At 33.7% G+C, this 15,302-nt stretch overlaps 1 protein-coding gene across 1 annotated transcript in view; it reads right to left on the reverse strand.

Annotated features, from left to right (window-relative positions):
- Window positions 1-882: 882 nt before the first annotated feature.
- LOC128239756 (uncharacterized) overlaps window positions 883-15,302 on the reverse strand; it is a 31,651-nt gene continuing 17,231 nt past the window's right edge. The window contains exons 12-25 of the mRNA XM_052956176.1: window positions 14,077-14,300; window positions 13,640-13,757; window positions 12,799-12,984; window positions 12,488-12,524; window positions 11,054-11,326; window positions 8,694-8,744; window positions 8,289-8,431; window positions 7,390-7,576; window positions 6,952-7,071; window positions 6,249-6,403; window positions 5,638-5,745; window positions 5,113-5,227; window positions 4,810-4,903; window positions 883-4,056 (exon numbers count right to left, since the gene is read on the reverse strand). Coding sequence (XP_052812136.1) covers window positions 3,924-4,056; window positions 4,810-4,903; window positions 5,113-5,227; window positions 5,638-5,745; window positions 6,249-6,403; window positions 6,952-7,071; window positions 7,390-7,576; window positions 8,289-8,431; window positions 8,694-8,744; window positions 11,054-11,326; window positions 12,488-12,524; window positions 12,799-12,984; window positions 13,640-13,757; window positions 14,077-14,300 — 1,944 coding nt within the window. The 3' untranslated portion in view covers window positions 883-3,923. The remainder of the gene's footprint in view (window positions 4,057-4,809; window positions 4,904-5,112; window positions 5,228-5,637; window positions 5,746-6,248; window positions 6,404-6,951; window positions 7,072-7,389; window positions 7,577-8,288; window positions 8,432-8,693; window positions 8,745-11,053; window positions 11,327-12,487; window positions 12,525-12,798; window positions 12,985-13,639; window positions 13,758-14,076; window positions 14,301-15,302) is intronic.

The following is a 15,302-nucleotide window of genomic DNA, read 5'->3' on the forward strand; positions in this document are numbered from 1 at the left end:
CCATATGTTCATTCAATGAACATGTTCTTGAAATACAAGCCAACATTTCACTTAATTCAAACTACTGGTTTTACTCATTTACGATCATTCGATGTTGACTTTCAACAGCATTAACTCATTCGGGACATTTGTTGACATACATTAAGACTTGAGGTCATAATTCATGAATCGCACTTTTCGGCCGTAGATTTCTTTACTTTTTGGCGTTCCTTCTCGTATTATGTTTACAATAAAAACAATTTGCAACTCCAGCGCGTATTTTTGAATCCAAGCAAACCCACTGTTTGAACATCGAGTGTAATTCTTTTCAATGACTTTGTGATAGGCTAATATCCAATTAAGGTAAAACAATATTTGAAAATATAAATTAAGTAAAAACTCAACTGATATAAGATTTGCTGTTGTGACATCAAATTGCTCATTTATTGATTGATATTAAAATAATAATAATAGAATGGTTTCATTGTTTAAGGGAAATAACTCATTTGATACGGTACCGATCTAAACAAATACTGTGCCCGCACAAACGAAGAACAGTTATACATACTTTACATATTAAGTTGAATAAAATAAAGTAATGCCTGCAGACGGAAAGTCGTCCGTACTTACGAATTCGAACAACGCCAAATGCATATGATGAATTTGTTTTGCTCGGCTAGTTTCTGTGTTTATCACATTGCTACAAATGCTGTTGTACCAGACATTGGACCACACATTCAACGACAATACGCACAATCTTTATGAAGCCGGTATGCACTCTACTAAGGATTACCGTCTGCAAGACCACACCATATTAAAAGCATTGAAATAACAATGACAAAAACACAACTATTACGTAAATTTATTAATATAATATTGAAAAACAAAATAATATATAAGATAAAATGCAGTTTAATATAATAATAACAATGCATGCAGTCACAGAAATATGAACATACTGTTAAATATTTATAGGTTATTTAATATTGTTCTGGAACATATGGAGATATATTTAGAAGAGTACACAGCTGGGAAACCATATTTGACGGGCTATATGCCCTATACGAGTCCAAATATATGCTCTATAGGACAAACCAATAATAAACTACTTCGTTATTATATACCTTCATTATGCCAAATATCAAAATCATAAAGGCGTTGGTATCAGGTTTTGACAACATGTTGACGTTTTGTTTGTAAACAAACGATACTTGATCATGATTAAAGAGGATTTATGTCACTCGAACTTTAGAGCGTCTGTCGATCCCAAATTTATTTGGGATCCTTCTTACGCGTTTCGGTCTTTAACATATGTTTGACATGGGACCAGATATTCGTATAATACGGGAAAATACAGGATATTTGTGTACGCGCGTGCAACCCGATACGGAAATATATAGTTCGGTCATGTGTTGAAAATGAGACTACAATTTAAAGTTTGACATAAATTAGAAGATTTTCAACATACATTTAATATATGTATTGTCAAAGTGTCTGTAATTGCCCGTCAACTTCGTAAATGATTTCCATTGACTCAAATATAAAACAATGATAAAAATTGAAATGATATTCGAAGCATTATTCGAAGCATAACATGTCTACTAAAATTCCAAAATGTACCGAAAGATAAATTTTAAAATACTATATAACAAATATACAATCTGTTCAATGTTTATATGGTCAATTATAACTTTGAATTTACATCCGTACTTAATTTTCTGTTCATTTTGAATACCTGATTGGGCTCTGCTGAATTACCGCGCGTAGTGATCTTATTACGATCTACTTTATTGCTAATTATAGAAGGGCACATGTTCTGTTGAATACCGGCTTGTTTACATGCTTCTTCAGATGTATAGAAATATAATGTGCTTGATTTTGCATTTGATAACAAAAGAACACGATTTAAAAAAATTTTTTTAATTAAATTAAAATTGACGCGGATTTTACTATGGTTCGTCTGCAACAACTGTCAAAACAAACATGGCTGATGATTTTAAGTTCGGCGTTTTCTTTCGCCAAATGTATGATCCATTATCGGATTCAGACAATCAATATCGCCATACGATAGAATTAGGCGATATCTTCGTCTACATTTAAATATTTTCGCGAGTTCGAACAAACGTCTTAATACGGACAATTCGAGAAGACATGCACATCACAACACTTCAATATCTTTGCAAAAATTAAAAGACAACAAAAAATGAAATTATGACGTTATAATTACCTTGAACAGGAAGGTATCCATTAAATCACCATGACCATATTTTTCATGCCCACTCATATTGGTTATGCATATGTAAAATAGGAGTTAAAATGTATCGAAATTTCTCATGATTAAAATGAACATATTACAACAAAAATCATCATTACCTCCACATATGTTACAGAAACTACCAAATGATTAAAACAAATCATTGACTATTTTTTTTTCTGCAAATTACTTAATTATGGACTATTTATTATGCGGAAGATTTAAAACACCAAGGGCGACAAGTGCTCTTACCTTTTACACTCGGTCTACACGTTTTGTTTCCCTTTGTTGTAATTAAAGACTTGTTCTCAAACACTACAAGAGCGGAAAAATAAACAAATAATAAGAAAAAATGTAAATATAATATGCAAAATCGTGGCCGTAGGTTCATACTGCATGAACGCACAAAAATAAGAATCAATCCTATCGGTTACGATAAATATGTATTCAATATTTGTATTGTCTAAATCTTACCGTCTGTAACAGCTCGTCAAATTTATAAATGATATTCATTCTCTCAAATATAAAACAATGATAATTTAAGAATTGATATACATTTCATGTCTGCTATAATTCCTATGAAAGCTACCAGATGTATTTAAATCTATTTTCGGTTACAACCAATATATATATTCATTATTTGTATTGTCAAAATAATATTGTCGGTAATTTTCCGTCAACTTCGTAAATGAAACTCATCTTCTCATATATGAAACAATCATAATACATGTATAAAATATTGATATACAAAGCAATACATGTCTGCTGCAATTGCCCGTCAACTTCATAAATGATATTCATTCTCTCAATTATAAAACAATGATAATATAATAATTAATATACGAAGCATTACATGTCTGCAATAATTCCTATGCAAGCTACCAGTTGTTTTTAATACTAACAATATATGTTCAATATGTGTATTGTCAAAATATTACTGTCTGTAATTTTCCGTCAACTTCACAAATGATAATAATCTTCTCAGATATGAAACAAGGATAATATTTGCATTGAATACGAAGCATTACATGTCCACTATAATTCCAAAGTGTACTGCAAGATAAATATGAAAATACTATATAAGAAATATACAATATAGTCAATATTTGTATGGTCAATTATTAATGCTTTTAGTTGCATTTTTTTAAACTGCATTAACTCTATTTGTTAACTTAAATGTGAAACAATCATAAAATATGAATTGGTATACGAAGCATTACATGTCTACTATAATTCCAATGTACATCGCAACATGATTTTGAAAGTAATATAACATATATACAATCCATTTGATATTTTTATGGTCACTTATAACTGTTTGTAGTTGCTTGTCAACATCAGAAAGGAATTAATTACATGGGACGTTATCAGCAAAGCTGTGTCCTGCTATGGAAAAATTGTCATTTTTATTTTTGACAATGCATTGTGCCTCATAGACAGACAATTTTAATTTTGAGATTATATAACAAATGACGTTTTACAGAGCGTTATAAGTTGTTTCATTATCATACTTCTTGATTAAATTTTGTTTTCATCGTTGACTTGAATACCCTAACATGACATTTTTTTTGCATATAAAACCATGGCGCTTGTAATAGACAAAGTATTGAATGTGTACTATAATAACAATGTTCAACCCCACATATTTGTCCAATATAAACTCTCTGTTCCACGTTCAGATCGTCAAACACTATTTTCTATAGATGTAGTAATCGTCTTGAGGGGCGGCCACAAACATTTCGTCCAGTTCTCCTCTGATGGTTTTGAATGTCGGGCGTTGCTCTGGGTTGGCTTGCCAGCATTGAGTCATTACCTCGTACCACCTTCGTATTGAATAAATACAATACAAAGCATATATATATAACATTACATCCAAAACATTATTGCAGGAATTTAGTACATTAACAGTTTTGTGGTAAATAACATGACGTCATACAGTTATACTACCTTTCAAATCATGGCTATATTGATATTTACTTTCTGGGTTATTTGGGGAATTCGATTGGAAAAAATTTAAGTGACCTGTCACACGTAACTGATTTGGCTCGCCGGAGCTAAACCGGAGCACAAATTTGGCGATTTTCGAATTTTTTATAATGGATCGGTGGCGCTCCGGTATCTTCAATGTGTACCGTACTGGAGGTGATGTGATACCGTAGTCCTGCCGAAGTACTTCCGTTATAAGCGATGTAATACCGTACTACTACCATACTTATACCATACATCGGAAGTACAACGGCATCGCAACAGTAGCACCCCGATTAAGCTCTGCTCGGCGATCAAAGGTTTTCCGTCGGCCAGTTGTATTTTTTCAAGTGGTTTCTCGACGGAACTCCGCCGATTGACACGCGGTTGTTAAATGCATGCTATGGTTAAGTCCCGGCAAGATCGAACGGTTGAGTGACAGACCCTTAAGTTGGTTAATGGTGTTGATCGTTTATGAAAGATCGTTGAAGTATTGAACGTTTTCTTATGGAGCTTTATCTGGGAATTCAAACATTACTCGTTGTTGATACTTAAAAATAATTCACCAGCTTTAATTAGAGTAGTACATGATTAATATTAGACAAACTCACTTGTTATCGCACTGTTCTGGTTGAGGAAGCCTATAGCCAGATTTCAGCTTTCCTGGGATGTCCTTTCCTCGAACATTTTCGTAGGGTGCATCACCTGTTAAAGTCCATTCTCAGTATCATAAAACAATCTCTATTATATCTTTTATTATCTTAAGGGGTACGGCCAGCGAAAGACTAAATTGATTAAGGGTATATAAAGCCTTAAACTAACGCTCTGTCTGGATTGAGTTGCAAGTGTTTAAAATACTACGATTGCCACTTCGAATACTCATTCTTAAAACACGTAGTCATAAAGGCACGCACCGAGAGTAAATATTTCCCATAGTACCACGGCGAATGACCAGACATCGTTTTTCTCTGTCGCGTCCTTTGTTGTCTTCAAACATTCGGGGGCCATCCACTTGATTGGAATGCGCTCCTGGAACAGAGTGATGGTGTCTTTACAGTGCAGTGAAATGTTTTGGGATAAAACAGCATAAAGGTATACAGAATAGTGTTTCAGAGTCATCAAAAAACATAAAAAACATGCAAAATGAAAGTTCATCATTTAACACACTTTGATATATAATTCGATGCATTAACAGTTTAATTACTTTGACTTATAACGCATTAAACAACCTTAATCAGACATAAGGTAGGAAAAGTTTTAAATCGCCTTTGAAAATATACATATGCAACTAGAACACACAAATTGTATGGGAAAAGTCCGGTACCAAAACACTTGTCAGTTTAACATGTGTTTTGTATAGTACTCTGACGTCCAATGCCATTATGAAATATATTAAACGTTCTATTTAATTGAGTATGTATCTGTTTATCTGTAGTTACTCGTTTCCCTTTGTCTTCGTCCACATCCATGGGTCCAAAACCAGAGATCTTAACTTCAAGATCGCCGTCCAGTAGAATATTCCGTGCTGCCAGTCGCCGATGGAGAACCTGAATATTTCGATAAATCTGGTTATCATGAGTTGTCAAACCTTAGAGATCATACAAAAGGGACCATGCTTTGTTCCAATCTAAATTTACATAGAATCGTAAAGGTTAAGAGAGATTTTCAAATGATTAGCCCCCACTGGAGATATGTAATTGCTGCTCGTACCAGATGATAAACCAATCATATACTGGTTAGCTATAAATGTTTTTACATCTATGATGTTAGTTTCTTGTTGTTAGTCTGTAAGTCATTGTTGTTCGTACCTTTAAATAAGTTCAAAATACAACTTATCATGTCCTTGTTGTTTTCAATAACCAACTAGAATCTGGGTGACTGAATGAATTCACTGAGGCTATAGCGAATCGACTGAATGAATTATCTGAGCCAAGTCTATGAATAAGGAATTATAATTATAATTAATACTGACCGAGGCGCAAGATGTTTCAAAACAAATTGTTGTATATATTTTAAAACTTATCATAATTTCAGTTATGGTAAAGTATACCTCTTTTCCTGCCAAGTAATCCATGCCACGGGCTACACCAAGGCCAAATCTGGAAAGTATTTCTTGTGTATCCAAGGTCAAGTTTGACTTCAGTGTCTGAAGATAGTCACTCAGCTGCCCGTTGGCACAATACTCAAATACCATGAACGGTCCCACTAGAAAGAATATGTAATTTGGATAAAATTCTAGATGCATGAGCTTCGATCGCAAAACATTCATCCTAAGAACGCAGCCCACAGTCTCAGATTACAGTCGAACACGCTATATCGAACTTTGCCTTTGCGATGTTTTGGTTATGTCGATTTCTTTTTCGATTGTTTTTCGGTTTAGTTATACACATTTTGTATTTCGGTTATATCGAATGTTTTTTTCTCGAATTACTTTAAGCGTTCCTAACGACTTTGACATAGCGAGTTGTGGCCATAATTGGCACTGGCAAGAGAAAGCTCGAACTAATCGAGAATGCTCAATAACAGCTATGCTTGAATGAAATTGCTTATTGACAACACGTACAAATGTAATTCTACCAACGCCCTGAGTAAGAATGTAGGTCACATGTGTACAATTTTGAATTAAAAAAAATATATAATTACGTTAATAAACAAAGCTTATATGTTCATCAAATTGTAGGTTAAAGAATACGTGGAATGGAAGTTCATTTAATATTTACTAAGAATTAAAAGCGTTTTTCAAAGATACTTACTAATAGTGTCGTCAACAACCGCTCCGATAAACTTGATTACATTTTCATGCTTGCCAACAACAGTAGAATAGAAATTGATTTTGGCTTTCATGAGATGTTCGTCTTGCTTGGTAAATCCCTCTTAAAACAAGATAATGAAACTTTATCAAATGCATTTTATAACATGAAGCGTTTTGAAAAAATAAGCAATACTTAATACATATATGTATTCACTTACATATTTTCCTCCTAATGATAATATTGTCTGAACGATAGGAAATTAGTTTTGTCTTGAATTGTGCATGGTAATATTGACCAGTATATGGCCATGAAACGAATTTTAACACTCTTGTGACATACAACTATATATATATTTTTTAAAAGTGATGGTACTATAAATTGAATAAGCATCGTTATAGGTCATACATATGAAACGATTTTTTGGAACATTTAACCTACGTTTGAGAACCTTTGCTACCACAGTGTTGTTATTGCTCGCAATGGTAGCCGTGTATATGTCAGCAAATGACCCTGACTTCATAATACTTTGCAAGCTGACGTCATCTCGAGCGAGTTGCCAGGAGTCAAGGTCCGAGAAGTCCTTATCCCCGTAGATGTACATAGAGTTTGAATAAGACCGAGCACTCTGAAATAAACATGATTTTCAACGTTATCATCATCATTCATCGTTCATCATCATCATCATCATCATCAGCAGCAGCAGCAGCAACAACAACAGCAGCGGCAGCAGCAACAACAATAACAGCAACAACAACAACAACGATGATCCTTTTTGGTAAACGGTGAATTTATATTGCAAAGCCACAAAGTGTCAATATTGTTTTAACGGGCTTATCGACCAAAATGTTATTTGCAAGAGTCATTTAAATTCAATAATAGTATCGAATTAATCAGTAGTTTGTCAAACTATTTGGACTTGCCAAACATAAAAAAATGAAGGCAACATAAGCAAACAGGCTAGTATAAAAAATACTAACATAATTGTTTTCAACTACAGTGGCTTAATATGACAGGCACACTTCGGCGTTGTTGTTTTTTTAAATAATTAATGGTAGACAAAACATTCAGACTTAAAAGAGACTGAAACGCGTTTAATTACACACACTAGATACAATTATAACAGTATATTTATTATATAGAATACGATTATATTAAAGAAAGACGAAGTGATATCAACAGCTGTTGACACATGGTTACAGCAACAGTCTTTCATATGTTTAACTTGTTTGAATTTTACAATCAGCACGTTTCTTTAAGCAAAGAAACACTCATGGGATATGTCTATGCTGTCATAAGCAATATATAAGGTATATATAAAATACTATGCATACACTTACTTTACCGGAATAGACATTGCCGGCCGTTGCTCCCCTATACCTGACCGACATCGCGTGAAGTCCTCGTCGTACCGGCTGCATATAACCCCTTCGTAACATGACCACAAAAACTGCACCAAACAGTCCGACTATAATCAGTATACCTTTAACAAAGATAATATCTTTAATGATAAATTTGATACCAATTAACAAGATATTAATGTAAACATATAGTTTAAATAAGAAAACAACGCCGATTTTCCAGATATTTCCTCATAATAAAAACCATGAATAATTATGGAAAATTGTTAACGGTATTGTGTCTAATAAATTCAACTTCTTCAACGTTCAATCTACTTCAACAGTTCATAATAGGTTTTTATTTTGTTGATTTATAATTAAAACAAGTAGTTTATATATACTTACTGAAAACAATGCCGGCAATTGCGCCCCCTCCCAAGTAGTTTTCTTTCTCCGCTGAAGATTACAATTGGTGATAAGCGTTTAAAAATTTAAATACAACAAGTTATTATTATCTTTTAATTTTCTTCTGTTCATGATCCTAAGTAAGTGTTAACATTTTCCTGTTTTTCAATTCGGCAATTAACATTTATCAACAGAAAATTTGATACGACCTGTCGCTAAACGACTTGTAATAACACATGTACAATGAAAAATAAAGGAACAAGCTCAGTAGTCGAATATTCAAAAATAAATACTTTTTATGGGCACAAGAAAAGGAACCGAACGACAATGAACTATAGACATAAACATATTTATATCACATTCACAAATACATACAATAGAAACAAACATACAGCATTGTTATCTTTTAAAAACTTAAGCTTTATATAAGTTTGGGGATATGTTTAAACGTTAGAATGTTTTTGTATCATGGTAAATTTGCTGTTCAATTAAACGGATATTTGTCAGATTTTTAAGATAGGTAGAGGTTTAAGACAGGGTGTTCCAATTTCTCCTTATGTTTTTTTGATGTTGCGGAAATCCTTTCTATTAAGGTAAGACATTGTGAAGATGTAAAAGGTTTATGTATCGATGGGGAGGAATACACGATTTCACAATTTACAGACGATACATCTTTATTATTAGATGGTTCAGAGAAAACTACTAGAGCAGTTATATAGATTTTTTTTAAATTATCACGTCTGATAGTATATATTAATACAAAACTATTATTTTGGATTAGAAAATAAAAATATTATGCCACCATGGAAATTACTTTACGACAGTTAGTCTCCCTATATATGTTACTATTCCTTTTTTCCAATAGTTTATGCTATTCATTACTTTCAACACATTCTCATCAAAGTTACGTTCACACATTAGATGAAGATCTACATCAAAAGGCACAGCAAGTAGTTTAAATCTAGTAGCACCCCTTGACAATTTGAATCTTATTTAAATGAATTGTTTACACACTTATGTACCAGTCTACCCAATCCATCAAATGATTTTAAGAAACAACTAAATGATTTATTCACTAAGTTTGTATTGGATATGGGTATATAGAATAAAAATTACAGTATTTGTGAAAGAATTTACAGAAGGTGGTATACATATAATAGATGTTGAAAGTCATATGTATAGTTCAAAGATTAACTGGCTTAAAAAAACTATATGATACATAATGGTAGTAAATGTTTCAAAGTGATGGCTAGATTATTTGATTTGGTAAAGACGGTTAGTTGTGGCAAAATCGTTTGGAAAGATATAATAAAAGCATTTATGCTATTTAAAGACAAAGTAAAACAGTTTTTGCATTTGCCTTTCTTCTATAACCATAACTTTAAAAAAATGGAAATTATGTATGTATACATGCCTTATTTAATAGGGGGTTAAACAATTTTAAATACTTTGATTTAATTGTAATATGTATAACCTGAGTGCTTTAGAATTGGTAGTTGGCAAAAACATGTCCTTTTAACATTATAATGGACATCAATCGTTTGATATCTAGGGTCTGGAAATAGTGATTTTTGTTTTGACTTATCATTCCTTCAAAACTCTTTTGAAAGTCAAACAAAAGTAGTTCCAACAGCATCAAGGTTTAATAATAGGCTAAGACTGGTTCTGGGCATTAATGATAACACAAACTTATAAGATAAAAAAGTGTAACTGGACAACTGTAGAATGTTTTCTATTGTTTCTTCATTTTTAATAAAGTTATGCTAAAATATTATTTCAACATTAGGCTAACATTGACAATATATGATATACTCGTATGTCTTTTTTTCTTCTTTTCATTGAAATCATGGACAGTTCTTCGGCATTTAAACCGATAAAATAAAAAAAGTATCGAATGAGGTTATATCATTCAACAACAAATCATCAACTTAGAATTGTTAGAGTAGATCGTTGTTTAGTCTATTTCTTGAATTGTACTATAGTAGGACGGACCATACCTGTTTAGTGTTTAATGTTTATAAAATCGACCGAGATATTTCTTATTTTAAAAAAAGCAGAAATACCATTTACTAGTATATCAAATGTTAGCTATGCATGTTACTTTGTATGGTCTGTCTGTACTTACTGTTTAAATAAATGAAATGTCTATGAACCAAATACACCACATACAAACAACACTTACTAACCATACCCACATCAAAATTGCTTTAACGGATGGTAAAAACGGATTATTTGAATAAGCGGCCGACAAAAATAAGAAAATGCCCATTAACATCAAAATATCTGTCATTCAAATGTGTATATTTCTCTACTTGACTGATAACATAAAAAAACATTGACTGTCCACTGTACAGTATTACCAGTTTTAAAGGTGTATGGCAGAGCGGCCAGGTCGGTCCCATCGTATCCAACTTGCAGCGACACTCTGTACTCTTCGTCTGGATCCAATCCCACGATGTCAACTGAAGTCTGCTCGCTGTTAACCTGTATCGTTCTGGTTTGTCCGTTGCCAAGGAAGACGACTAACACTATCTCAACCTTCCCGAAGCATGAAGGTGTATCTGGTATATCCCAAGTCAGGCGGGCTCCATTTGGCAATCTCTCATCAATTCGTATGTTTGTTGGTCCGGAGTCTGAAACATTTTATGAACTATAATTAGAAGACAATACCTTATATATTTACATTCGTTGCAGTAGTGTAAGTACTAGAAGCAGAAGAAATAGAAGTAAAAGTTGAAGTAGACGGAGGAGGGGTAGTAAAAGTAGTAGTAGTAGCAGAAGCAGAAGTAGTAGTTGCAGCAGCAGCAGTAGTAGTAGTAGTAGTAGTAGTAGTAGTAGTAGTAGTAGTAGTAGTAGTAGTAGTAGTAGTAGTAGTAGTAGTAGTATTAGTTGAAGAAATAGTAGTAGTAGTAGTAGTAGTAGTAGTAGTAGTAGTAGTAGTAGTAGTAGTAGTAGTAGTAGTAGTAGTAGTAGTAGTAGTAGTAGTAGTAGTAGTAGTAGTAGTAGTAGTAGTAGTAGTAGAGTAGTAGTAGTAGTAGTAGCAGTAGTTGTAGTAGAAGTAGTAGTAGTAGTAGTAGTAGTAGTAGTAGTAGTAGTAGTAGTAGTAGTAGTAGTAGTAGTAGTAGTAGTAGTAGTAGTAGTAGTAGTAGTAGTAGTAGTGGTGGTAGTAGTAGTGGTAGTAGTAGTAGTAGTAGTAGTAGTAGTAGTAGTAGTAGTAGTAGTAGTAGTAGTAGTAGTAGTAGTAGTAGTAGTAGTAGTAGTAGTAGTAGTAGTAGTAGTAGAAGTAGTACTAGTAGTAGTAGTTGTTGTTGTTGTAGTAGTAGTAGTAGTAGTAGTAGTAGTAGTAGTAGTAGTAGTAGTAGTAGTAGTAGTAGTAGTAGTAGTAGTAGTAGTAGTAGTAGTAGTAGTAGTAGTAGTAGTAGTAGTAGTAGTAGTAGTAGTTGTAGTAGAAGTAGTAGTAGTAGTAGTAGTAGTAGTAGTAGTAGTAGTAGTAGTAGTAGTAGTAGTAGTAGTAGAAGTAGTAGTAGTAGTAGTAGTAGTAGTAGTAGTAGTAGTAGTAGCAGCAGCAGCAGCAGCAGCAGCGGTAGTAGTAGTAGTAGTAGTAGTAGTAGTAGTAGTAGTAGTAGTAGTAGTAGTAGTAGTAGTAGTAGTAGTAGTAGTAGTAGTAGTAGTAGTTGTAGTAGTAGTAGTAGTAGTAGTGTTGTAAATTCGGTTATAGTTGGTGGTGGTGTTAAAGGAGTTTCAGTGTAAAACTAATATTTTCTTTCTTCCTTTTCTATTAAAATTTTACTTACACTCTTCAAGGCCATTTAATCTATTCAGGTGTGCAATCTGCAAAATAAATACAAGAACTCGTATCATTATCTGAAATTATTTGAATTAATATTCTTGACCTTACCGTGATTACTTGTCTTGCCTTTAATATCACGCAATGCCAAAACAGAATCTTTCGCATTTTACATGTTAAAACGTTTTTAAAGTTAGCATGCTGTTAGTTGATGAATTCTTATACGAACTTTATAAACTGTGATACTTATTGGCTGTATTTATTGAACTTGATATATTGAATTTCAAAATTTATTATCGCTTTAAATTCATAACTTACCGTCATGTTGAACGTTCTTGTAAGTAAGGCCTGGTTGAACGTCGTTATTTGTAATGTGCCCGATTTATTGAGATCTTCTTTGGGGACGAGAAACCAACAGTTATCCCAGTCAATCATTTGTTGGATGCGGTAACATACATCCAGAACACAGTTGCATGATGGGTCTATGTCACAGATTCCTGAAGACTGTAAAACAACACATGTTGAAGGTCAGCCTTACAAAATATATTCCAACTAAATGTAAGTCTTATTTCAACATAGTTTTAGTACTTATTGCAATCAAACATTAAACGTTTAGACCACTAGATAATACAGAAGTCAGTTCTGAGTGTGTTAAATTAAATATTAATATTTACTTCAGGGAAGGTTCTTGCAAACTGGATAGGTATAGCCGGTAAAAATGGCCTTTCCGGGGAAATCCCCCTTACGCAATTGAGTCACAACATGCCACTGCTTTAAAACATGTTTCTTTTTAATGTATACTTTTTGAACACTTTATTAAGATTTTTAAAAGATCTCGGCTTAATATGTCTTGTACTTTCGAAGAATGCCTCTTCCAGAATATACAAATTATTATTTGGCACTTAACCAAAACCGCAAGCTGAGATAAGCTTAGGTAAGCGGCCATAAGGTTGCATTGACAGATCTCGTCTTTAAACAAACTCACATCAAACAGATAATTATATAGGGTTATATGCTGAGAATTCCTAAAGTTATTGAGTGCCATCTATTTTGCAAATGAGATCCAAAATCTGTCAAAAAATTCCCTTTAAACAACATAAACTTAAATCATCAATGCTTTGGGAAGAATGCTGCTCAAAATGTACTATGATGAACCTACGTCGTTTCTATTTGCTGGGACCGAGTGTATTTTCTTCGGTGTAGTACTGTTTCCAACATAAAGCGTCAATTGCAACTTATGGACACCACTACCATCGTCCGACGCTTGAAATGTGACTCTAAAAGAAATTGAACCAGTTATTTTTATCAGTATATTCATATATGTTTTCATCGGCTCGGCACTTCATAATATTTTCTACCACATATTCGATGTCGTAGCACGCTGGCGGCCTATTTACTGTCTATATATAACGTAATATATCAAATGGCTAACTCTGTACAAATATGTACATTCACCATTCACGTGTATGAATTAACTCTTTGTTGAGATACAGTGATTGCTTAGCTGATAGAAGTGAAAGCCATTTTATTTACATATGCTCCAGATGCTTTTGTTCAAACCTAGAACGTGTTTGTATATAGTGACATATTAATTACCTCGATGTGTACGTATATGTCCCATTTATAACGTTTGTCTCAAGACGCTGGTCAGAGAATCTGGGTGGTGTGTTGTCAACATGAACCTCAGTGTAATCAACAGCTGTATTGTTCATGACATCAGTTGCGCGCAGCCAAATCCTAACATGACTCCCATCGTCAAGATGCTCCAAGATTACATAACTCTCCTCCAATGGTATTTGCTCCCATTTCGACACTGGAATCTAAATCGCATTTTTCTGAATTTGTGATTTCAGCCAATCTTGCTATTTTGTATTTCCATAAGGATAATAAAACCTATTATCAAAGAGCGTACGTCATAGAATTCATATTTGTCATAGGTTTGATAATGATATATCTAACGTAATAGGGTTTTTTTCCGATATCGATTCTGAATGAGCCTAATTGTTGGACATATACCGGTACGGCAAAATCCGTCTTCGCCGCCATATTGTAATTACATCGGATTATAGATGTAAGAACCCAAACTGCGGTATACAATTACATGTCGGTTAATCATCGTACATTTAAAGCTTGTTTGTCCTCTAAGGTCGGTTGATGCTATGGCTGTGCTCTTACGGTCTAGAAAATATCGTTGATTTAAAGTATTATTTGGACGACAAAGGTTGTTATTTTGTGTGTAAATATAAAGTGAATACTTTTGTGATTGAAAGGATTATCGGATTACATAGGTATACCGAGACAAGGTACTGTCTTATCTACATTTTGACTTGACCTAGTTACGAGTGGTCAGTTTTACATAATGGCGGACAATAACACAGTTATAGCGGACACACTCAATAGCGAGGGCAACGCAAGTTCGGACAGCATGTCCGGACAACAGTTGAATATACCACTTGTGTTTATTCGCGAAGTGGAATTGTTTGGGAAACGAACCCCCAGTAAGGAGGAATTTGTTAGGCATGTAGAGCTTTATGAAGCAATTAGTAAGACAATTGAACACACTCATATAACTGGTCTTCAACGCATTCGTGGAATGTGGCGTGTTTACCTAGACAATGTCCAGGATAAAGTGCAATTGATGGCTGAGGGGGTAATACTTCGAGGCAAGAAGTTGACGGTTCTTCCTACAAATCCTAACCGGTTCGATGGTGAACGAACAGTTAGGGTTCGGGTCCAAAACATCCCCCTATCTGTTGAAGATGGGATAATTGAGCGAACGCTCACTCTACAAAATCTCACTGTCATTTCGCACTATCGCGAGA

The sequence above is a fragment of the Mya arenaria genome, chromosome 7, assembly GCF_026914265.1.
Source record: "Mya arenaria isolate MELC-2E11 chromosome 7, ASM2691426v1".
Classification (NCBI taxonomy): Eukaryota; Metazoa; Mollusca; class Bivalvia; order Myida; family Myidae; genus Mya; species Mya arenaria.